Source organism: Balearica regulorum, chromosome 3 (genome assembly GCF_011004875.1).
Source record: "Balearica regulorum gibbericeps isolate bBalReg1 chromosome 3, bBalReg1.pri, whole genome shotgun sequence".
Classification (NCBI taxonomy): Eukaryota; Metazoa; Chordata; class Aves; order Gruiformes; family Gruidae; genus Balearica; species Balearica regulorum.
In genome coordinates this window covers 36,078,707-36,102,455 of record NC_046186.1, presented here as the reverse complement: position 1 = coordinate 36,102,455, position 23,749 = coordinate 36,078,707, and the positions used below count along the sequence as shown (strand labels likewise).

Genomic DNA, 23,749 nt, shown 5'->3' with positions numbered 1-23,749 from the left:
TGAATTGCAACAATTTGGTTATTCCACTGTTTTGTGGAGTCATTCAAAAAGAAAATGTTGCGTAGCAAGTCCAAGTAATTAAAATGTATGTAAAATGGACACATGGTGCTAAAACCTCCAGATAAATATAGATAAGAGATCCGGGAAGAAAATATTCAAAAAAATAATTGAAAAAGAGCTATCTGTATAGCCATCTGGTTAAAATCATTAGTCATGCTTAGACTACATCCAGCATTGGCTTGAGCAAACAGCTAACCTATGCCCTAGAGAGAAAACAAGGCAAGCATGTTGTAATTGAGTAAAATGGCACATGAGGATAGATTAGAGAAACTTCCACTTTTGTTGCACCTATTCCTGTCAAGAGATCCATGATGAAAATAACATTTCATAAACAAGTAGCAGTATTAACTTACTAAAAGTCATGTTCTTTATTGGATTTTCTTCCAGTGGCCTTCCATCAGGAACACCTGCTTTACTTCAGGAAGTCTTCTGAATATTTATTCAGAGCAGTACTCTGTTAGAATAAAAAATGAAATTTGGTTTAAATTGCCTTTCTATACATACAGAGAAAATCTACAAATTCAAGTAGAAAGTATTTCATTAATAAAAGATGGAAATTAACCCACAGACTGAAAAAAAAAAATATCTGTAATCAGTTAAAACTTCAAAATCCTTACATTCATAGAGAAATTTTATTCTCTCCTTAATTCTCTGGTTTAATAATTTTAAAGCCAGAAGGTTCCCTTTAGGCTTTCTAGTATCACGATATCATCCCAGGCCTTATGTGAGACATTGGTGTTTCTGTGGATGGTGTCAAAACCAAAATACATCCACATTCCTGGCTGGTTCTGAGCCTGGCCTTGCCATCTGCACCTGACGTTTGGCTATGCTTTTGTGGCACATCTACTCAATGCAGTGTATCGCCATAGAAAGATCACCAGGCACTCCTCAGTACCAGTGTCAAGCAGAGATGTTGGTTCAGCTCCTGTGACCAGCCACATTGGTGCTTTTTCAGAAGGACTGATTCATGGGGGTGGAGTGGCCACTGTGGTCCTGCTTACAGACTAAGCTCAGGTGCCTGTGTATCACTGCACTGGGCAGTATAGATGTATTGTTTACTTTGCACAGTCAATGGGGAGAGATAGGTGCTTCCCCAAGGCAATGCATGTTTTCTGTCTTCATGGTTATCTCGAGATTGGTCGAATCACCCTCTCAAAGACTATGCTGCACTCGGGGTCCTCCAGGACCTTTCCAAAGCTTAGGAAAGCTTACCCCATTTGAAATGAAGGGAAATGATGCGCAGAAAATTACTCATTGCTTAGAATGAGTTGGAGTACAGCTCCTTGTAAAAAACGTGCTCTGGCAATTCAAAACAGGCAAAAACGGTGATTGGACAGAAACACAGCAGGGACCTATAGAGATGAGCAGACTGGGATGACACATTTTGACCAGTTGAATGAGGAATAAGGATAATTGTTACCCCTTGTAAAAATGACATAGGATTCTAGGGGGAAACTGAAGGAAAAGTGTGATTTAATGTTTTAATTTACTACTAAATAATTTGATTTTTATTTAATCAGACAATTCATTCTATTAGTCTTTAAGACTGTTCAAACTGATGGCTTATAATCATTAATGAAACTTTGTGTAAATGAATAAATATGTCAAAGTATTTTAATGCCAAACCAACACTAAAGCAGAAAGAGTCATTTTTTATAGGGTGTTTGATGTATGCCAGTGTGCTTATAAATGAAGAAAAATGAGAGGCCCATGTAACAATTGAGGGGTCTCGAAGAAAATCTCACCTAAATGTCAGTAGTATTTTTCTGCTAAACAAGATTGCTGTAACTGAAAACATCAGTAGTACTGAGATCTCCCATATGGATATCTTGTTCTAAAAGATCAACATAACACCATGTGGCCTCCCCTCCTAATAACTGCACAAATGATTTGCAGAGAGGGGAAGCTTATCCTCTGAATGCAGTAAGCTTCTACAAAGCCTACATTTTTTGGTATTCAGAAATAAATCAAAAGCCTTAAATTTTCAAAAGCTTTATTCTTATTCAAATACAATGTTCATGTCTGATTGATAGATATATTTTTAATCAGAAAAATTCTAATCTCTTGAATTTGTACTTTGTGAATTGGTTATGGAGATAATTATAAACATAATTACATGTCCTCTACAGCTTCATGACCTTAGGATTCAGTGAGAGCAAGTATGCTAGAAGGGAGATCATGTCTTCTTACCTATTTAGCAGTCTTTCAAAATGCCAGAAAAATATTATATAGGAGAAGGAAAATTAATTGACATTATTTATTTAGATTTTGCAACTGCCTTTGACAAAATCCCTCACATCGAATGGATAAAGAAATTCAGCAGGATCCAGGTGAGAGACAATTTGTTGCTATGGACTAGAAACTGGCTAAGAATGAAAAAAAGGTGACTGCTGAGATACAGCAAATATATTCATAAGGTTTGTGCAGTTATGTATGTGTAGCAGTGTTCTGGGGAGGGTGATAAACAGCAAGACAGCAAAATTATATAGGTCAAGCAAACCCAGGCAAAACTAGAAGGACTAACATGGGGAAATAGGCAATGGAGTGAGGTGGCAATATGAAATTCAATGCTACGGTAAACCTGGATGCTGTCTTAAATTACTAATCACAGCTCTCTGAGGATCAGTGCTCAACAGAGATGAAAATCAGAAACCAAATGTTAGGCTACAAAAGGCTGTTCGTGTGAAGAATAAAAAGAAAAATATCATAAGGCCATTTATAAATCAAGATACATCTGCTGTGCTAGGAATACTGTCCTCAGGTTAGCCTATCTCAACATATAGTCTTCCCAAGGGTGCAGATGGGAGTAATAAGAAAGATTAGGAAGCGACTGAAAAGTCTGTGCGAAGAAAGATGAGAACTAGAACTCTGTGCTTTACAGAGACCTCCTAACCTACCTTGTCTTATCTAAGTGAAGACTAGCGGTTAGGAAGATAAGAGGAATTTAATCTTACAAATGAGTGTGCTTCTCCCCTTCAGGCTTCTGATACAGATTTTGGAGGAGGAATATGTTTTTTAAACAGAAAAAAAAAAAAAAAAAGTGAGGATCTATAAATATTAAACCCAGGCTCATAAGGAAATTGGAATTGTTTGACACAGAAGGTGACATTTTTCCTTCTGTAGTACACTTAATCATTGTCCCTATAGTAGTAAGCACCACGCAGAAGCAGTGTCAAGTGTAAAATGTGATGAGTCCACATTAGGACTTGATTATTGCCTATGTGGGAAATTCTCTGAAGGTGAAGAGGGTGAAGAAACCAAAGATGGACCATGCAGAGTTATCAAGGCAAGGACTCAGTTGCACTCCGCCACTTTTACACAGAGCTGATCTTGTATATTTTGGCTAGATCTTGTGTCCCCCGTGAACTTCCTTATACTGACAGACACACTACTCCTTGCCCCTAGGTCATATCTCTGTCAGCATCCCATAGCGAGTGTGATCAGCTGAAAAACTCTTGAAGAAATATACAGGGCTGCTTTCCTTTTTAATTTCTCTCCTTTAAACCTCACCAATTCACTCCAGTTTAGTTTATCCTCACACTTGCTCATTAAAAAAACAAACAAACAAAAAAACCAACACACACACCCCCCAACCCAAACCACAACTCAGTGTTTATTTCACTTGACCTCTTCTTATTTGTTGCCTCCCAGCTAGCATAAAGGTCAGGATGAGGTGAAGTCTTTTTATACAGATGGTCATATTCCTTGCATGAATGAAATGCAAGTGATCTTGGGGAAGGCAGGTGGCGTTAGGGTTCCTACCCTAGATGTCATGAGCTGGAATGGCACACCAATGGCTGAAAATCACTTTGGTCGCTATGGTATGATATCTTGACACCTAAGTCCTCAATTTAGGAGGAACAAATCCAGGTTTTAGTCATTTTCTGTCCCAAGCATCATATAATTCTTCAGTGGAAGAATTATAAAGACAAACTCAGATGCATTTGTGAAGAACTTCAGGATCATTCTAAACTAAAGCTGCTTACCCAAATCTTGTTCATTTTACACTCATTTTATAGTGCAAGGAAAGGCAAATGAAACACATTCCTTTTCCCAGACAAATTTTCCCAGCCTTCCTTCTCCCCATTTGCATTATTTCTGCTTTAGTTCTCTTTCCTTTTCCAGTACAGCAGTTCTCCCCAGCCTGAGTTCTCAGATTCAGATTACAAAATTAACTGGGATGATGATGGTGTAAATGACATGGAAAATATAGTAAGTGCATTAATGCTAGGATGAGCTAGAAAACTAGTGACATCTTTATGCTATATCCCTTCTGTGCTTCATTTTCCACTGCTGCGTTCTGCTGCTAACCTTTGTCCTGTGCTGCTGAGAAAGTGCCCATATTATCTGAGCAAGGCTCTGAGCCTTTATAATTTAGCTTATTGGTTTGAGCTGGCACAAAATGTGGCAGAACTGATGGCAGAAATAAGACCAAAATAGATTTGATGGAATTAATGGAGCACTTGTGGGCAGAAGTTGGCTTAACACATTAAAGATTTTTTTTTTCCTAGCTTGACAGTGAAATGCAGGACTGTATCTTCAGGGGATGGAGTTAACAGGGACTGATAAATCAATGTAATGCAATAGCTAAAACCACAGCTACATGGGGAAGAGCCCGGAGAGAGCCAGGGCTGTATAACACTTGGGCAGTGCTGGAGGTGCTCTGCTTAGGGAGGGTGATGAAACAGCAGAGGCAAACGTGCCCATAAGCAGCTGTTTGGTGCAAGCCACTGAAAACATGTTCTTTTATTCCCACTGGAGCACGGGACAGAACAGGACTGAGCTACCCATCCCCTGCCCCTCGGATTGACTGCCCCATAGGTGGGGTGCATGCAGCATTTGCCTTTCTGTGAGCCACAGCTGCAAGGGGCCTGAGGACAAGGGTGAGCCTCGGGTTTCTGAAGCTCCCACGTGGAATTAGTGATCTCAGGTGTTGTATTGCCACATGCAAATGTAGGGAAGACCTCTGGATCTGTCAGATTTTGCTTGTGATCAAGGCAGGAGCAACACATGACTCTTGTTCCCTTTGGGAGAAATTTTTTTGAGAGCGAGAGGGCTGACTTCATTTCTGAGGGAAGGGCCAGGTTGTCTTGTGGGAACTCCTAAACACAAGGTTGCCCTGTCTGAGTCCAACTTGATGTCCAGGTTGCAAGTTAAGCCAAATAACCCCAAAACTTTTCCGTTTTACATAGTTTTATAAGTGAACCTGTGTGAACCTGTCCCACATGTAGATTATGCTGCAGAGAGATTTCCCTCTTACCTTCTTCCCTGGGGTAGCTGAAGCAAGAAATAGTATTTCTAGCTTTAAGGAGTTGCAACACGTTTCACTAATTTCAACTGTGACGTCCTAAGCTTCTGCTCCAGGATGGCCGGTACCCAGCCTCCAACCTCTGGGTGACTCCTTGCAGCTTTGGAGCAATACCAAAGAGACTCAGGGATGTTTTTCAGGGAACAGTGAAATCCTCCTACATGCAAGCAGTGAGCTAAGAGAAGAAAGGTGGGCTTTGAAGGAGTGAGTTCTGTAGATCTACCTCTTCATAAATCATGCTATCAACATCTTTTATTCATCATAACTGTCAAAGTCAAAAGGAAAGAGAATCATATAATAATCTGGCCTTCAGACTGAGCATCTGGAACAAACTCACCTTGGTAAAATGCCCCATCCATGCTGTGGCACAACGCATCAGCAGGCTGGCTAGGAGATCTGGCCAGTATGGCTGAACACGCAGTTTGAAACCCAGAACACCGAGTGCCCTCTGTTATGCTGCTCTTGAGTACCCTTGTCTTATTTTCTTTGCTAAGCAACAGTTATGCAGCTCTGACTAAACACCATGGAAACTATTTTCCTGAGGTTTCCCCCAGTGTTTGGAACAGTTTGTTGTACAACACGCTATCTCTAATTGCTGGCAAGCAAAATTACTTTAAGCAACAACAACAACAAAAAAAAACCTAAATCAAATTTGAGAGGGCAATTAAAAAAGTCAGAATACCCAAGAGAAAACCTTCCTTTTTATTCTATTTTTTGGTGGACATAGAAAGTAGGGAAGAGATTCTCCTAACTATTTTAATTACGAAATAATAAGCAAGACCTGAAAGAATGCTGCTTAAAAAAAAAAAAAAAAAAAGCAGATTTAAAAAGTAAAGATTTTTTGTTAGCAGAAACCAAAACTACAAAATGCAAAACTTCCGCTACAGAAAAGCTGGACTGATGGAGTGATGATACCTGGAAGAAGTAATGGTTTAATTGCTTCATTTCTATAATGAAGGTAGATCTTTTGTATTTACCTATTCCTACTGAGAAAATATTGTCCATCAAAAGATGCAATTGCATATAGATTAAAACATGGCACAAACGTGAGAGGTGTTTAAGGGATCCAGATTTGTTTTGTGAGGAAAGGGTGAGTGTGAAGTGGTTCTGCTTCTCAATGATAATGCAGGTCACCACCTACACAGAAGAAAGAGAAGCAGCGTATTTTTATGCCAAAATTGTTGAATGCTGCCTAAACAAGGCATTCTGAGATCAAAAATGCCTATGGCAAACAACGTTCATTGTGAGTACTCAATGCCTGTGCAAATTAGGATAATTTTTCAGCAACTGCATACCTAAATATAGATTTAAGTACACACGCTTAGAAAAGATCACCAGTCTACATTTACGTAGAACTTAATTCTGCTACTCTTAGTGATGAGAGGTAGTAGCTGAATACATGAGTGATCTTATTAAATAAATTTTGCTTTCAGTGTGAGTTATACTCTTAGGATCAGATCCAAAGATATTACAAAAGAAGTATCAACAAATATTTATTAAAGCAGAAAAGCATACAGAGGAGCATCCAAAGCTTGTTGTGTATTTGTAAATTGACATGGAAAGGCAAATGAAAATAAATCTAATCCAAGCCCAAAGGCAAAACTGGCTTTCTTATTGATACAACAAAAGCAATGACTAACAAGCTGCTACTCTGGTCTTGCATTTCTAGAACATATATTTCTGAAAGCTTGGCATCACTGAATTGCTCACGAAACACTGAAAAACAGAACTTGCCAAGCAACAGTTTGCTGGAGTGAGTTTGGGGTTAGTTTTGTTTTGTTTGTTTCTTTTCTTTTCTTTTCTATATTACTGATGAAATAAGCCTACATCAATGACCCTGCTATATTGTAATCCTAGATGTGTTACCAGGCAACCATTACATGTAACAGCACCTGGCTTGCTCCCCTCTAAAAATAACCCAAACCTCCCAAATCCTTCCATTCCATGCACTAATGAAAGTGGCATCTTTCTACTGCTAAACGCTTACTCATGTATTTTCCTTAAAAATTTCAGAGTGACAAAATGTTATCTTTTCCTGAACATGCTGCTCTTCAGTTCACTATGTGATTAGTTAATAGGCTCTAGCTGCATATACTTATATTTTCATTCAACTATATACTTCAAATGAGGCTGTATTTGTGTCCTGGTTTCAGATAGGATAGAGTTAATTTTCTTCCTAGCAGCTGGTACAGTGCTGTGTTTTGGATTTAGGATGAGAATAAAGTTGATAACACACTGGTATTTTTAGTTGTTGCCAAGCAGTCAAGTATTTTTAAGCTTCTCATACTGCCCTGCCAATAAGAAGGTGGGCACCCAAGAAGCTGGGAGGGGACACAGCCAGGACAGGTGACCCAAACAGACCAAAGGGATATTCCATACCATATGACGTCATGCTCCTTATATAGCTGGGGGCTTGGCCGGGAGGCAGCATGGCTCAGGAACTAGCTGAGCATAGGTGGTGAGCAATTGTGCCGTGCATCACTTGTTTTGTATATTCCTCTATTATTATTGTTATTGTTATTATTATTATTAATATTAATATTATTATTCTCTTCCTTTTCTGTCCTATTAAACTGTCTTTATCTCAACCCACGAGTTTTACTTTTTTCTTTTCAATTCTCTCCCCCATCCAACTGTGGGGTGGGGTGGAGTGTGTGAATGGCTGTGTGGTTGTTTTGGCTGCCTGCTGGGTTAAACTATGACAATTTGGAAACTAAAGTCAATTATTTAGAAGCTAATAACAATGCCAACAAATGTAGTCTGAGTCAAAAATGTATGATCTGGATGACTATACCAAAAAATTTATCACCAACCAAATATACTTCTGTATCTTCAACGCTATACAACTCTGAAACAGTAAATTAGAATCATAGAATGGTTTGGGTTTAAGGGACCTTGAAAGGTCATCTAGTCCAACCACCCTGCAATGAGCAGGGACATCTTCCACTAGACCAGGTTGCTCAAAGGCCCATCCCATCTGGCCTTGAACACTGCCAGGGATGGGACATCCACAGCTTCTCTGGGCAACCTGTTCCAGTGCCTCACCACCCTCATCATAGAAAATTTCTGCCATATGTTTAATCTAAATCTACCATCTTTCAATTTAAAACAGTTACCCCTTGTGCTATCACTACTGGCCCTGGTAAAAGTCTCTCTCCATCTTTCTTATAAGCCCCTTCTAAGAATTGAAAGGCTGGAATAAGGTCCACCCAGAGACTTCCCTTCTCCAGGCTGAGCAACCCCAAGTCTCTCAGCTTTTCCTCACAGGAGAGGTGCTCCAGCCCTCTGATCATTATTGTAGCATTCCTGAGGTATCACCAAATGATGCATGTTTAGCACTTAGATAATGAAAAATGAAAGACTAATGTTTTCTGTACATTTTCTTAAGGCAGACATCATATACCAATGAACTCTTGAATTTGGTGGATCGAGACCAAGAATAAGCTGAAGATACTGCAAAAGTGTAACTAATGATGTTAGAATAAATAGTGACTAAATTGTAGGGGGTCACACATAAAAGGAGAACTTTCCAGCAAAATCAAAGCCCTGCAGTTAATCACACATCATCCTAAGTTTCTCCAGATAAGCTCTAAAATTTAATGCAGAGGGCAAAATACTCACTCCACTTGGGCTTGACTGTGAGGAGACTTTAGCTAGATTGGAAGATGAGGTGAAAGAGACTTCTGTGTATACTATCCATCAAAACCTGACAAGCTGAAACCACTGTGCAATTAGCAGCTACCAGCACAGTCTTTCTGATTGATTCCCAGCTAGTGATAAATCCAGCACAAGCAAAGAAACTGCCACCTTTCCTGGGCAAAAGATTTTGTAAGAGGAGAGCAGCACTGCCATACATCATGTCTTTTGCACCCTGAGTTGAGCCTTTTCCATGGAAAAGTCTCTGGTTTCTATGCCACTAGGAACTCTTTACCAGCTTGATTTAGGATTAGCAACTAGAAGTTTTTAAACTAGGTATGAATATGGATCTTCACACACTTATGCAAGCCTGAATAGGGTGTCCTATCACACTACAGAATGGTCTCAATGCTTGATCAGTCACTCCTCTTGAGTCTCTCCCTGATCGATGCCTAAAAGAATCAGTGGAATTTTACCAAGCCAGGGATGTTCAAGCAACAAATGTCTAGCAGCAGCAGCAGCAGCTAGGGCATGAAAATGCACTCCGGAGCGAGGAACAGTAAAGCAATAAACAGAGTACTTATGCAAGCTTAACAAAAATCTTCATGAGAGCTAGCAATGATACTTCAGAGGCAGGTAAACATGCCAGCGGAATGGCAAGAGGGAGATAAATGAATGACACTGTACACTTGGAAGCCAATCTCATTTACAGTATGTTTAAACTCCAAGGTAGATTAACCAACAAAGAACAAAACTTTTGTTCTCTGAAGAAATTACACAGAAAAAACCCAAGAGGAATCATTAAGCACTCAAAGCTGCCATTTTTTAACCTGTCAGCATAGTTCCATTTTTTTTCATCATTAGCACATCTTAACTGGAAGATGTGCTTCTCACATGGCCATAGACATGAGCAAAACAGGATGCTCACAGGCTGGATTCAGCTTGGGGGGTAAAAGGATGCTCTGAGAAGCAGAGCTCTGCTGTGGCTTTGAGGTACTCTGAAAGATTACAGCCAGCTAGAAGGGAAAAAATAGTTTTGACTGGAACAACCTGGCATCTGGAAAAACGCTGCATCCACTGTGTAGCCCAGGAAGTGGAAAAAAATGAACAATGAGAAAAGATGTTCTTCTGTAGAATAAAAAACCACCCACAACTAAAAACATATTTTAAATGAGTAATTTTTCAACACCAGGAATTCTATTTCCTAAGATGTGATTTGTAGTCACTGAACTCAGTGACAGCTCCTGATTCTGTTTAAATGACTAAATGACCCCATGAAGGACTTTCCTGCTCTGATTTTCTATGAATCTATGATAATAGTGATGACTAGCAAGGCCAGTTCTAAGCCTTTTAAAATTGGTTAGTCTTTCTATCAGCTTAAAATGTCTTCAGTCAAGCCCTTTTGTCCTGAATTTTGAGATAATAAGTCATTGAAATTATATAATCATGAAGACAACAGCAGGGAGATATGTTCCTGATGGGTTTTATTCATGATGATACCTTCCTAAAAATTTAAATTATGCCAATTGTTATCAATGTAATCTCTTATAAAACAGAATTATTTAATTGGCTAACAAGAATACATTTATAAGATCTAATTGAGACAATGGTAGTTCACAGTGACATTTTAATCTATGATAAAACTCAGAAACTTAATTTTAAGTGTATTTATGGCTGAACTGTAGTCATAGAATTATATGAACCAGAGGCATAAAATCTTACATGCAATTATCCATTAAATTTGTCCATGGTAACACATGGAAAGACAAGGCATTTACAATACTATCACAGATAATGTCGGACCACAGTAACAGTTATCATACTGCAATTTAAGTAGTATCTCTAAGAGAAGAGCTGGGCAATGAAGACAGTGTTGCATCAGGTTGAACTAAACTTTCTTAATCTGTTACATATGTGTTTTACAGTAAACCCAGGAAGCACAATTTGATGTTGCCCCCCATAGCTCAATACCAAACTATATTCCAGCTATATTCAAGATCAAACAGTACCCTGCTTTGTAAAGGCATGACCCAACCAGTTCTAGAAGACAGTGCAAAATATGTTGTTCCTTGTACCATTGTGTACCACAGTCTGGATTTCCCCCTGTGAGAGGAGGAGTATAGATGATTTCTATAATGGAAAAGCTCTTGTATCCTTCATCAGACAAGCTGATATACTGCCTCTGAGAACTGTAACTGATTTGTAGTTTCAAGAAACTAAGTGCATGGTATGTAAGAGTGTATGCATGTGCCCAGACATACACACAAAACGTGTGCCATTGATACCTCTTTGCTGATCTAATGTCTACCCAATTAATGGGTTGAAGATCATCAGCATTTTTGCGAGAGTATATGTTCACTGGCTTAGGAAAGCTACCATCTAATTGTCACAGTTTATCTAATTTATAAATTTATAATATTATTTAGACAAACTCAAAGACTATATAGTATGTATGACATGACCAAATTGTCAGGTTTGGCTTACTGAAATGTAACACCGATTTGTCGCTGTCCAGGGTATTAAAAAAGAAATGTATTTGAGAATCTGCATGTTTTTTTGAAAAGTCTCATCTCTCCCTGACACTACACATCTATGTCCAGAATGTTATTTTCAGATATTGAAGGGAAAGAGCAATCTGGTTTTGTCAGGCTTTGCTTTACTTTTTCTTCTGTAACATCTTTTTTTTTTTTTTCTTGTTGGTTCCTGGGGACTTTTTCTAATGCCAAAATTGTTCAGAGGGCTTTATATTTAACCATTATAAAATGCCTTTCCAGATAGGTGGCAACCTGAATTCTTTCTTTCCTTCTCATGTATTATCACCAGCACTGGTCAAATTCCAAACTCTCCTGTGAGGACAGGCTGAGAGAGTTGGGGTTGTTCAGCCTGGATAAGAGAAGGCTCTGGGGAGACCTTATAGCAGCCTGCCAGTACTTAAAGGGGGCTTATACGAAAGATGGAGAGGGACTGTTTACAAGGGCTTGTAGGGATAGAACAAGGGATAATGGGTTTAAACTCAAAGACAGATTTAGATTAGATATTAGGAAGAAATTCTTCCCTGTGAGGGTGGTGAGGTACTGGAACAGGTTGCCCGGAGGGGTTGTAGATGCCCCCTCCCTGGCAGTGTTCAAGGCCAGGTTGGATGGGGTTTGGGGCAACGTGATCTAGTGGAGGGTGTCCCTGCCCATGGCAGGGGGGTTGGAATTAGATGGTCTTTATGGTCCCTTCCAGCCCAAACCATTCTATGATTCTATGATTTTTGGGTATATCTCAGCCATCCTCTCTTCTTATGTCTCAGTAGCTGCACCTTACGCAATTGACTCTTCTGTTCATAGTAAACAACAAAGAGAAGAATTCACTTTTCTCTCTTGTTTGAATTAACTCTGAATATTGCTCGAGGAACTGCTATGTGTATAGATGTTATAGCAACTCTATTTATTTTCCTTCTTTCTGTCCTTTATTAATGCTGAAACATAGGACAGATTTTTGTCTCTACAAAACTCTTCCTAAAGCATTAGATGCAGTCTGAGTCTCAAGACTTCTGCACATAAGACTCTGATAAATAGGTTTTAATAGTTTCCAGTCAACTTTCAGTGCTTACAGCAAATAGTGTAAATTGTAAAAAGCATATAAATGGAATCCTGTAAATCACTCTGAATGTTATGGAAGACTGCGGATAAATTTTAAATAAAAGCTATTATACAGTAAACCTGCTGATGTTCCTCACACAGAATCTCTAGTTTGTTGCTGTGATACATGTTTAAATGCAAAAGTTTCAGCATTTATGCCTTTATGTCTAGCACATGTACATAAACACATTCTTCTCTTGTCTTCTTCCAAATAAAATGTCTCAGTATTTATAACCCTATATAATACATAATGTGTGTTCATTTTGCACCTTTTTGTCACTGTAAATCCAGTCTTTTTTAAGAAGATTTTGCTTTCTAGTGAAATACACAACTGGAGTTTGTTAAAACAAAGGCATGGTTTAACTATGCCAAGCTACTCTGCAAAGACAGGGCAGATGCTGAGGAGAGACCATGCCAGCTCAGAAGCAAAAGCCACACAGAAGTGTCAATACAATGTGTGGCCCTTGCTAACAAGTCTACATAGATTTGGAGACTGAACAGCTCGCTCTACTAAATGTTTTGCTTTCTGTTAGGCTGTATTTTGGTGTGGGCCTTGTTTGTCCTTAGCTAAAAGACAAAATAGCTCAATTAAGCAGAGGCCCCCATAAGGGACAAAGGAATAAAACTCCTCAGATTCATCACAAGTTTTGTACTTTCAGCACATAAGCCATCAACTGGACCCAACAGACTGATAGTCTGGTATTTGTTACATGTGCTGTATTATTCTGAAAGGAGAAATACTAACAGAGAGTGCAAAAATGTGCACTTCTGAAATACCACACAGACATTAAGTCACATTTTGCCCTGGAGCAATCACACTGGTTTTGCTAGCAGGGAATTTGGTTCCCCAAATAATTCTCCCAGAGTGTCTCTATAAAAGACAACACTAAACACACCTGTCTGCTTTCCAGAGATGAGGGAATCTCTGGCACTGATGCATAAAGGGGCACACATAAATGGCAAGCCACATTCTCCTCCCTTCCAGGCCCATACTCCTTCTGTGAGGGCACACAGATTGATAAAGTTTAATTTATTAATGATGATTGTCCAAAAATAGACATTTGACAAACTTTTTAATCTTTGAAAACCACAATGTGTGGTGAGCAGGAGAAGAAGGAAAAAATAATAAAGAAAGTGAGGGCAAGGAACCCGGCATAAGGAGTGGCCAGGTTCAGTGTTTTTAAAAGATCAGACTGTAAATTGAGAAAAAAGAAAGGGTCCAATTAGTGGGTCAAAGAACAAAAGTCTAGCAGTAAATTAAAGAGATCACAAAGAAGCGAAAAATGGCAGTGGTGTTAATCATGTGCAACTACGTGAGATTGTATGAACCTGAGTGAGTGAAAATGATTAATGAAGTGTAACAAACTGAGAAGTCCTGCAGGACTCATGGGAGGAACCTGGGGCTGGTAAAATATACAAAAGAACAGGTTTTGCTATTGATTTAATATCTTTTATTGCACAGGTGCTGGTTACAAATGAATACAGTTAGCTTGTCCATATCAAATTGATTAGAAGTGCTTTGCTGATCTTTTCCTCTCTAACCTCAGACTGCTTAACCTTGTACTTAAAAATTAACTAATGCTACCTCCTGACTTCCTCTTCCTGGCAAGGTCCAAGTTAGATCAACTCATGCGCCATGCTTGGCTTCAGTGTTGCAGAGTTCAAAAAATTGTAATCATAAATGGGATAAATATCACAATGGGATAAAAATGGCCATCCTAAGAGGGGCAAAATTTCAGGAGACCAGAGATCTGGCACTGGCCGTGGCTTCTATTCTGAAACACAGTCGGATATGCAGATGGGATCTATATGTTCTCCGCTATGTTAATAACAGCCATCAATCTTTTGCAGAGCTTTCACACTGTTAAAAGCAGGGAGCATTCCATAAAGTAGCATATCAAGAGCCCTTAGAAATGTAGATGATGAAGTTTAGGACAAACACACAGCTATGAAATTGCTTTTCACTTTCAGACTCCCATAACTAAATACAACCTTTCTAAACAGGTCCAGATTGCGTAACAAACATTCAATTTCAAACCAATGTTTGAACCTGGTGTTCCGCTTTTCTTCCTATGTGGGCTAGTTTCTCTAACTGTTCATGCACCAGCCTTGGACCTTGTACAAATAAAAACCTCCCCCCAAAACAACAAACAAACGAATAGACTTTTCCCTTGCCCATTTCTCCTATTTTTCCAATGAAGTTTGAGCTTTCAGCAGATGTGGAGAAGTTGACTCTTTACAATACACCAGCTATAAGCTCTGATAAGGAACAAGACAGACAGTTTTTAAAGGAGGCACAAGCCAGGAAAACACCAGTGAGAAAACTCCATGCAGCTGTTCCTAAACATATCAAATGGACCAGCTTTGTTTCAAGCCAGTTCAGCGAATTCCAGCGGGGCAAACATCGGAGAGTGCTTCTCAAAGCCTGGAGATTTGACAGCCCCACGTGAGCTATCGAGTGTCCTAGAAAACAGTCTCAGCACAATGAACCTTGCTGAATATGGATGAGGTGACTCTGCCTGGTGCATTTCTCAGAGGGCCCAGAGAGGCCATGGTCCTCTGACCCAGGTGCTGATGGCTTCATCAAGGAGCAGGGCCAAAGGAGCACTTTGCAGAGCAGTTTGGGAAGGAGTTCAACATTGTGATTCTGAGAAATGGTGAAAACATATGTGCTTTCCTGATTCTGCCAAAGGGCAACATATGTGAGAAGATCAGCTTTCTTGGTAGCCTGTTGGAAAACATTCCTATGCTCTGGCCTGCAGTTTCTTACCGCTCTACCTGAGGGGGATAGGAGGAAGAACCATCAGCCTGTAAGAAAAAGTAAAAGGAAAGAAAAAGATATGCAGAAATGCACCTACCTGAGACTCCTTCCTTTTTTTTCAGTGGGTCTTGTCTCATGGCTTGTGCTGTTTGCCTTGGGTCAGAGAGCTCAGATTGCTCTCTCCAGGATGTCTGTGTCCCCCTCATACCCTTTCTTAACAACGATATCACAGAGCTGATGTCTTTCCTCCTTCTCCAAGGTCTTCAGGATGTTCCCTGTCTTTCATAACATGGATACGTAACCTTGCCCAGTCTGGCATCCCATCCCAAACAATACCACTAAATGTGGACAGACCCTCAGGTCCTCTGAAGGCTTCCTATGGCCATGGCAAAGCTGCCTTAACTTTCCTTTCCTTTATCTCCTTTCAATGTTTTCACCCATAGACAATTGTGTTGGTGGACTTTCTGAGAAAGACAGGCAGATAATGGATACCAAGAAATGTTTCCCAAATAAGGTGACCACTTAAGACTGCAGTAAGATGCTCTTATTTCTGCATTTGTATTCTCAGAAAGCTGGGGGAGGAATATCTTAGAACAGGCCAGGGATGGAAGCAGTCATAGGAACATAAGAGATGCCCTCCTTGGACAGACCAGGGGCCTGTCTATTCCTGTTTTTGTTTCTGACAGTGGCAACAGGAAAGGTTGCCTAAGAAGAGCATGAGATCTTGACCCCTTTCTGCAGTCCATTCCTGTGTATGTTCAGGGGCACCTTCACATACTTCTAATCCAAGTAAAAGACAGGCTTGAGGTCAGTGTTATCTCAAGGGAACAAAATTCAAAATTGCGAGCAAAGCGCCATGGCACAGCTGTGGGCCAGGGGCCTGATAGAGTTCCCAGTGTCTCTGACCTCAGAGCTGTACCATAAATTCCCACCTGACACCATGACAGTGACATGTCCTGCCCTGCCCCCAGCCTCTTCTCAATAAATGCTTCTTCTAAACAAGCATAACCCACTCTACAGAGGTGGAAAATACGGCGTAAAACAGCTGCTGCCTTGTTTCCAACCACAAAGCCCAGGCGGGTGCCCTGAGAGACGTGCACTGTGGGCAGGCACGCGCATCCCCCCTGCACCATTTGGCAGCAGACCTGTCCCAGGGAGCTGGAGAGGACAGCCAGGCACCCACTACTCACCCTTCGGCTGTGCACAGCAGACATCTGTTTCTGCCTCCATTTGCAGTATTACATGGTGTTTGTAAGCCATGGTTAATCAGCCATCAGTGTGGCAAACATAAATAAGGCTGTATAACAGCACGGCCATGTTCCAGTGGTTTCCCAGTGCAGCTAACTGAGAGAGCAGTGAGTGAAGAAGGAAACATTTTTCTCTAGACACAGCCCTGACAAGTCTGTCAAGTCTTTCACGTAGGTTACCACTCACAGATGTAGCTAACTAGCTACCCTGGCTGAGCTGGAGGGTGCTCAAGGGATACAAATTTGTTTCAGGCTGCAAAGGACCACGTATGTCTACTACAACAAAGAATCTGTTTTTACCTAGCCAGAAATAAGGGTGATGCTACGTGCATCCAGAAACTGCTGACACATCTAAGAGGAATCGCTTCTGAGGAGCTAGCTGTAGCTTTCTAGTACTTCAGTTTTGCTTTACGCTGATGAGCATCACTCAAAGCTCTCTCACAACCCACTCTGCTTCCCCATTTCTGGGGAAAGCAAATACCCAGACTGCAATAACCCAGGAGTTTCCTTCTCATCTCCTGTATGGCAATCACCTCTCTGTTGGTATTGAATACATTTGGCACACACTGGCCAGGTCTTTTCAGACCAAGGGACTGAAAAGCAGTATCATGCTTCTGACCTCTTGATATGGTCAAAGTGGTGTAAAGGAGCAAGGCTGCAGAAGATGACTTTGGCTGCTGTTAGTTATAAACACCTTTATGCCATGCCCTTGTAAAGCTGACTCCAGCACATTGACTTGTTTGATTGAAATAGGGGCATTTCCTTCCCAAAGGACAACCACAGACCCCTGGATTAGTCTAGGATTTATTGTTCGTATCCTTCATCTGAAAAAAGGATCAGAATTCTTCTCTCAGACAACTGCCTTTTATCATGTCTGTTTTGCTCTATGCCATAACAAATGCGTGACCCTTAAGGCTTACAATGATAGCTATGTGTACAACTACCTCTGTTAGTTAAGAGACTGACCTGTGTTCTATTAATATTTATAGATTTAAATTTTTAATACACAACAGTTCTGCATTATTGAATAGGTGACTTCCTGCATTTTAATGGTTATAGAGTAGGAGTGGGCTCTTTGTAGTTAACATTGCAATAAATTTTTCATTATTAAATAAAAAGTCGTTACCTCTAGCCTCTTTAAACAAAATCCCCTTGGACAACATGTTGGTGCAATGGTGAAGAGTACTCTTAAGAGATATGTGATGTTATATTTGTGGCAAATTTGCTTAGGGGATTTAGATTTATGGTACATAAGGATTTTCCATAGCTGGAAATATTTAATAAGTTTCTTTTCAAAGTTGCTGAATTATTCAAACACCAATTTGGGATTACTTATTCAGTTTTGGAGACAACTGGATTCTTATTTGCAAAATTGATCTTCATGTTTTAGGGGGTGCGTATTGACAAAATAAGAGATTCACAATGTTCACTTGAGTCAGCATCTTGGACTAGGACTGGGATGTAGAGTCAGGCTTCCATTCATTTATTTTGAAATCAAGACCTTTGCTAAAGGCTTTAATAATAGCTGCATTGTAAAGAACTTGTATTTTGGAGGACAATGTGGGATTTCAAGACCTCTTAGGTGTTACAAGAAAATATGAACCATTTGGCATAAGATGAAAGCAGGCCATTTCTTAGGAAAAAACCTGTGCATTTAGTCACTACGGTCACTGACATTTTTCTTCTTCTTGGTCAACTGAATATTGTCAAGGTCTGGTTTGTGTGTTTATGTGGTAATAGCACCTTTAGTGGTGGCAGAGCACATGAACAATGACAAAGAGTTTCTCTGGAATAATAAACCTGGTACTGTTTCATCTTCGGGTGGGTCAGGATCTTACAGTGTCACTCATATGGGCTGTTATTTCATTAAGAAGTACTTTGCTCTTCAAATAACAGACTGAATCCAATGAATTTTCATTTAGGAAGGAAAGGATACTCCATGTATCACAATGGATACTGCATGGAATCACAATCTGGTCTAGTATCATCTAGTATAATTTTCTCAGATTGGCTTTTAATGTAAAATTTCTACTGTATAAGACTTAGTCATGTCAAGGGTTTTGGTCTCAAAAATGTTAATAGGACTTGAATTAAGGTTATTTGGATTATTTCAATGGTGCAATACTCCACTTGAAAAAGCTACACGAAACCCATTTCCAACATCTGCTTTCTTTAACATCTATTTTTCATTTGTAATTTTTGAGTAGAAGTAAATCCAGTTCATCTTTATTGTTGTTGGACTACAGTTATACCTGTGAGACAAGGATTCAGCTAATGGATTTGCCACCATAATTCTTCATTTGTAGATTATCATGGCTCTATTTACCCACAATGAATGTAAAGAAAGATATAATTCTTGCAATCTGTGCAGAAGAGTTGGTGTTGCTTTGACAGCATCTCACACTAATTGAAGAAAATTGGTCGCATGTATTCTTATGAGGTATGTTTCAATATTCAGAATGGCCAAGAATGGTCAATAATTCTTAACTGTATATCCTGAATTTGGATCATGGTACCATCACAGAAGGTGCATCACAGAAGATTTCTCCAGTTTTAGAGAAGAAGTGCTAACTGAAGAATTTGGAAATAGTGCAACCCAAGCAGTTTCATTATCTATCCTGTGGTGTATCTACATCCCAGTGACAGTCAGATGGACGTACTTGCACACAGTGGCTGAAACAGCTAATAAACATTTCATGGCACTCAATGAAAGAGATTGTATTATTTTAGATTCCTTCCTGATGATATTCTCACATTGACTTCACAGAAAGCAATGTTTGTCACTTGAGACAATTGAGAAATTAAATGTGTTCCTAAAGCAAAACAATAAATACCACTAGCCCAGGTATGCTATACTTAAAGCAATTATAGTTATTAATAAAATATTTTGGATGCAATGTTTCCTTTTGAGCTCTGATTTCTGAAATCCATCCCATTCTGTGAACCTCAATTTAATTTCATTTTTTATCTTCACTCGCAAATAAATATTTTGTTTTCCCTTTGAGCACGAGTCAATTTAATAACCTAATCAAAGATCAGAGCTTTTGCTATATACAGGATATAATAAATGCGTGCCATTTTCCTGAAAAAGCGTGCCAAAACAGAGTAACACTTCAAGACAGGCACTGCTGTATTTCATATCTGGACACTGTATAAAATAGCAAGACGCCCACTCTCACTAGACAGTGCTGTAAAACAAATACCAAGCAATAGCATTATTTCCTTGCATCTTCAAAAATGCAAGCTGGCAAGCTCTCCTGGGATGTGATTAACAGCTTGTCAGTTGAGGGTACTTACAAATGAAATATTATTTCTTTAGCTATTAACCTTTGACGACATCAGTAATTCCCACATCTAGGACGCAACAGGGTCTGGTAATGGACATGGATGAGGAACGCGCACTGACTCGCTGCAAGCAGCCTCAATGAAACACAGACTTTCGGATGGGTTTAGCTTCCATGTCAACACCTAAGCAAAAGCCAAGTTTTCAGGAGCAGTCAGTAGCTTGTGGGTCCCGCAGTCATGCTAAAGGGAGAGTTTCAGAAATACTCAGGCACCAGCTCCTCTGAAAAATCTGCTTATTGCTTTAGGTGTTAGAAACAGCTGCAGTCTTCTAATGAGCTGCCCCTTACAGACATTTCTCAGCCTCGGGGAACAGCATCTCAAAGGCACTGCCTTACCCTGCCGTTCCTCTGCCATTATTTTCACTTACCCCTTCCCTCACAAGCCTTTGCTACCTGTGTTTCACTGCTGTCGCAGCTCCTTCCTATTTCAATGGTAAGTGTAGACTATTTTATTTTGTGCCTGCCCAGCAGAGTGGCATTCCCTTCCTGCTCGAATCCCTGGGCAGGACTCCAGTACAAGGAACGTCTGTTTGCAAATTACCCTAGCGCCAGGAGACAATGATATATGACCTTTCACCATATTGGGCAAGGTATTGATCAAAGTCATTGATCCCATTTTTGAGCGATTGTCTCACCCAGGAAGGCAAGTGAAATAAAAAAATCTGACAGTGTCTGCAAAAGCCTGTGTCTGCTCAGATATGTCAAAAGCTTTTTTATTTTTTTGCTGACCTTTTGGCCTGAACAGGGTTAACAGATACCGTGTTCATCTGGGTTTTTGTTTTGTTTTTTTAAAAGAGCCTTCTTCTATGCAAATAACTTGTTTGTTGTCTGATTGCTTGTTTTGTTTTTTGGATAGACAAGAGACAATTGGATATCAGGAAACCCTTTACTTGTGTGAGCAGCCCACAATGACAGGGCCACTGCTCCCCCCAGGCAGGAAATACTTTGCAGATGAGACAACAGTGAGTACATTTTTGGAAGGCTAGGTCTACACCTTACATATACAGTTTTCTGTTTTGGAAGAAGCTTTTCTAGTTTTTAGATGGGTAATCATGTATAGGAACCAGCTCTTCTTTCTTTGTATTATTTTACTGGGACGTCATTAGTGGCTTGTTTGCTTATCATTAACAGACAACTAAGATGGCTCCCAAACAGCAGGAGATAAAAACATATCACCTTCTAAGTCAGCTTTTAATACTTTCAGACTCACAACTCTAAGATATGGTGTTACCTGAAAAGAAATGTTCCATAAAAATGTTTTCATTTCTTTTCGAGCTGTGCTGCATACGTGTACTGATAGTATTATAGCTGCTTAGGTGAGGTTATGTAATGACAACCTATTTCTGAAGGAGCACATAGGCAAATTTCTGCCAATGACATAGAGATAGCATGAATAATGGATTTAGCATGCATGCACACTAAAGTGGGGTAATGAAGATGCCGGTCTTGACAGCTGAATTCATGTTAAAATGGAAAAATAACTCTGTATTTTATTCTTATAAATAAATAAGGGCACCTAATGATAGGACAAGGGGTAATGGTTTTAAACTGAAGGAGGGTAGATTTAGATATTGGGAAGAAATTCTTTACTGTGAGGGTGGTGAGGCACTGGAACAGGTTGCCCAGAGAAGCTGTGGATGCCCCCTCCCTGGAAGTGTTCAAGGCCAGGTTGGATGGGGCTTTGGGCAACCTGGTCTAGTGGAGGGTGTCCCTGCCCGTGGCAGGGGGGTTGGAACTAGATGATCTTCAAGGGCCCTTTCAACCCAAACCCAAATGTTTCTATGATTCTATGATCTGCAAAGCCAAATAGATCTCCAGTATCACCTGGGCAGGGACATGCGCATCAGAACACGTTGCTGGGAGGATGCAACAAAGTTTAAATAGATATTTTCAGATAGAGAACACAGCAATTAAGGAGATCGGTGAGAAATTTAAGATCGATTCTGAAAAAAATGTGAATGTTAAGAAAATGTTTTCATACTGAAGCCAAACAAACCAACACTGATTCTGTGCAAGAGTTTTCCTGTGCAGGAGATGCTCAATTGCCCAATACACTCCATCTCCCAAAGGATAATTGTTTTCTCTCTCATTCCTGGTGCTTAGTGACACTTGCTATACTGCTTATGAGACATGCTGTGCAGCATTTCTCCATTAACAAATCAAACGATACTACGTTTCACTTTCTATTTTTTCTCTTTAAAATTTAATTTACACATTTAGGATGGTATAAGAAAACCTTCTTTGTTGGGGTCAGCAGCTCCACAGTCAGCCTTCATAAAACACTTCCCTTAGCCTTCCTGGATAACACTGTGCCTCGTTGTTCTCCTTGTTAATACTTCAGACTGCAAACCATCACTCAGGTTACCTGAGGCAAACCAGTCCCCTCTTTGTGTCCACTCAGCATTTTCCTTTTAGCCTCATCCTTAGGCTCCCTGCTCATGATTGTTCTTGATTAGTTGATAACTGACAAATTAAAACATTTTAAGGGCTGAAGCATCTCTCACTGGAGTCCTACTTTCTTTATAATTCTCCACCTTTAGAACAAAACCAAGCAAATCTCCCACTGCAGTCCCATCATTTGAACATTCAAATATGTGAAAGTAAGCCATGAACAAGCCCAGCAGGGTCCACATAGAAATGTTATAATCTATATTCTCTCCCCTCTCCTGCTATTGCCCCCTAATGCTTGACAAAATAGGCACAACAGAAGTGAACAGCAAGTTAATCAAGTTTCTCTGGTTTACTAAATGCAGAGCCACATTTTACTTATCACCTAGTTACCAAAGCGTTAAAGAGAAATTTGGGACTCCCATGTCCCTGAAATCCCTGGTTGACAAAATGCCTTGTTGACAAAATAGAGAAACACAGCACAAGGCATAGTTCAAGCTGAGCCTCCCCAGCCAGGACATCTCCCAGGTGTCTCACCTGGGAGCTCTGGCTCCGGAGCAAAGCCTGGAATCACCCATCCTGCCACTTGCAACGCTTAAGCAGCACCAGCACATGCAACTTCTAAAAAAACTGAGCACACTGGCAACCCATCCTCCTCGGGAGCGACTGCAAGGCTTCCACTCACCTCTGCTGAAGAAGGGAAGAGATTCCCTGCGTAGGCATCTCCACGGTCAATGAACTCATCCGGTCACCTCTCACATCACTGTTAGGGAAATATGCTGGCACCAAACACATAGAAATGAAAGCAAAAGCATTTCCCTGCCGGACCAATCAAGTCTGACAATTGTCTTGTGGTAGATGCCAGAGAGATTCTGAATATTTTGGCAGAAACACCGGCTTTTTCTAGGTGAGAATCTGCCTACATAGGATTTATGCAAACATTTCCTCACTTGCTCTGTAACCACCCCTTCGCAGCTAAGCAGTTCAGCATTATCGCCAATTCTTTACATAGTTCTGAGTTTAAAATACTACCACTGCCTAAAATAAGAGGAATTTCAATTGCAGTGCTCTCTGAAATGAAAGAGGTGGAAGCCAGTTTGACAATAAGCTAATAGCTGAGATGATACTGCCTCGCCAGTATTTTTGGCACCTGGCCTAGGGAGGAAGTAACGAGACGAAGGGAAGGGACAAAGAGAAAGAAGGAATAAAGGAGAGTGAGAGTGATCCAGTCCGCTTAATATAATGACATATATTCCCTATAAAGGGAGCTTTATAGTCAGTGGAAAGAGAGATGTGCTTTTCAAATGCTACAGAGGGTATTCTCATCCACCAAACAGAGGCACCTCTTTCTCTTCATGGACAGCATAGGGGACTTGAGT

General features: G+C 40.1%; 1 protein-coding gene across 1 annotated transcript in view; it reads right to left on the bottom strand.

The window, feature by feature from the left end:
- MEI4 (meiotic double-stranded break formation protein 4) overlaps positions 1 to 23,390 on the bottom strand; it is a 148,338-nt gene extending 124,948 nt beyond the window's left edge. The window contains exons 1-2 of the mRNA XM_075747543.1: positions 23,056 to 23,390; positions 414 to 514 (exon numbers count right to left, since the gene is read on the bottom strand). Coding sequence (XP_075603658.1) covers positions 414 to 423 — 10 coding nt within the window. The 5' untranslated portion in view covers positions 424 to 514; positions 23,056 to 23,390. The remainder of the gene's footprint in view (positions 1 to 413; positions 515 to 23,055) is intronic.
- Positions 23,391 to 23,749: the final 359 nt, after the last annotated feature.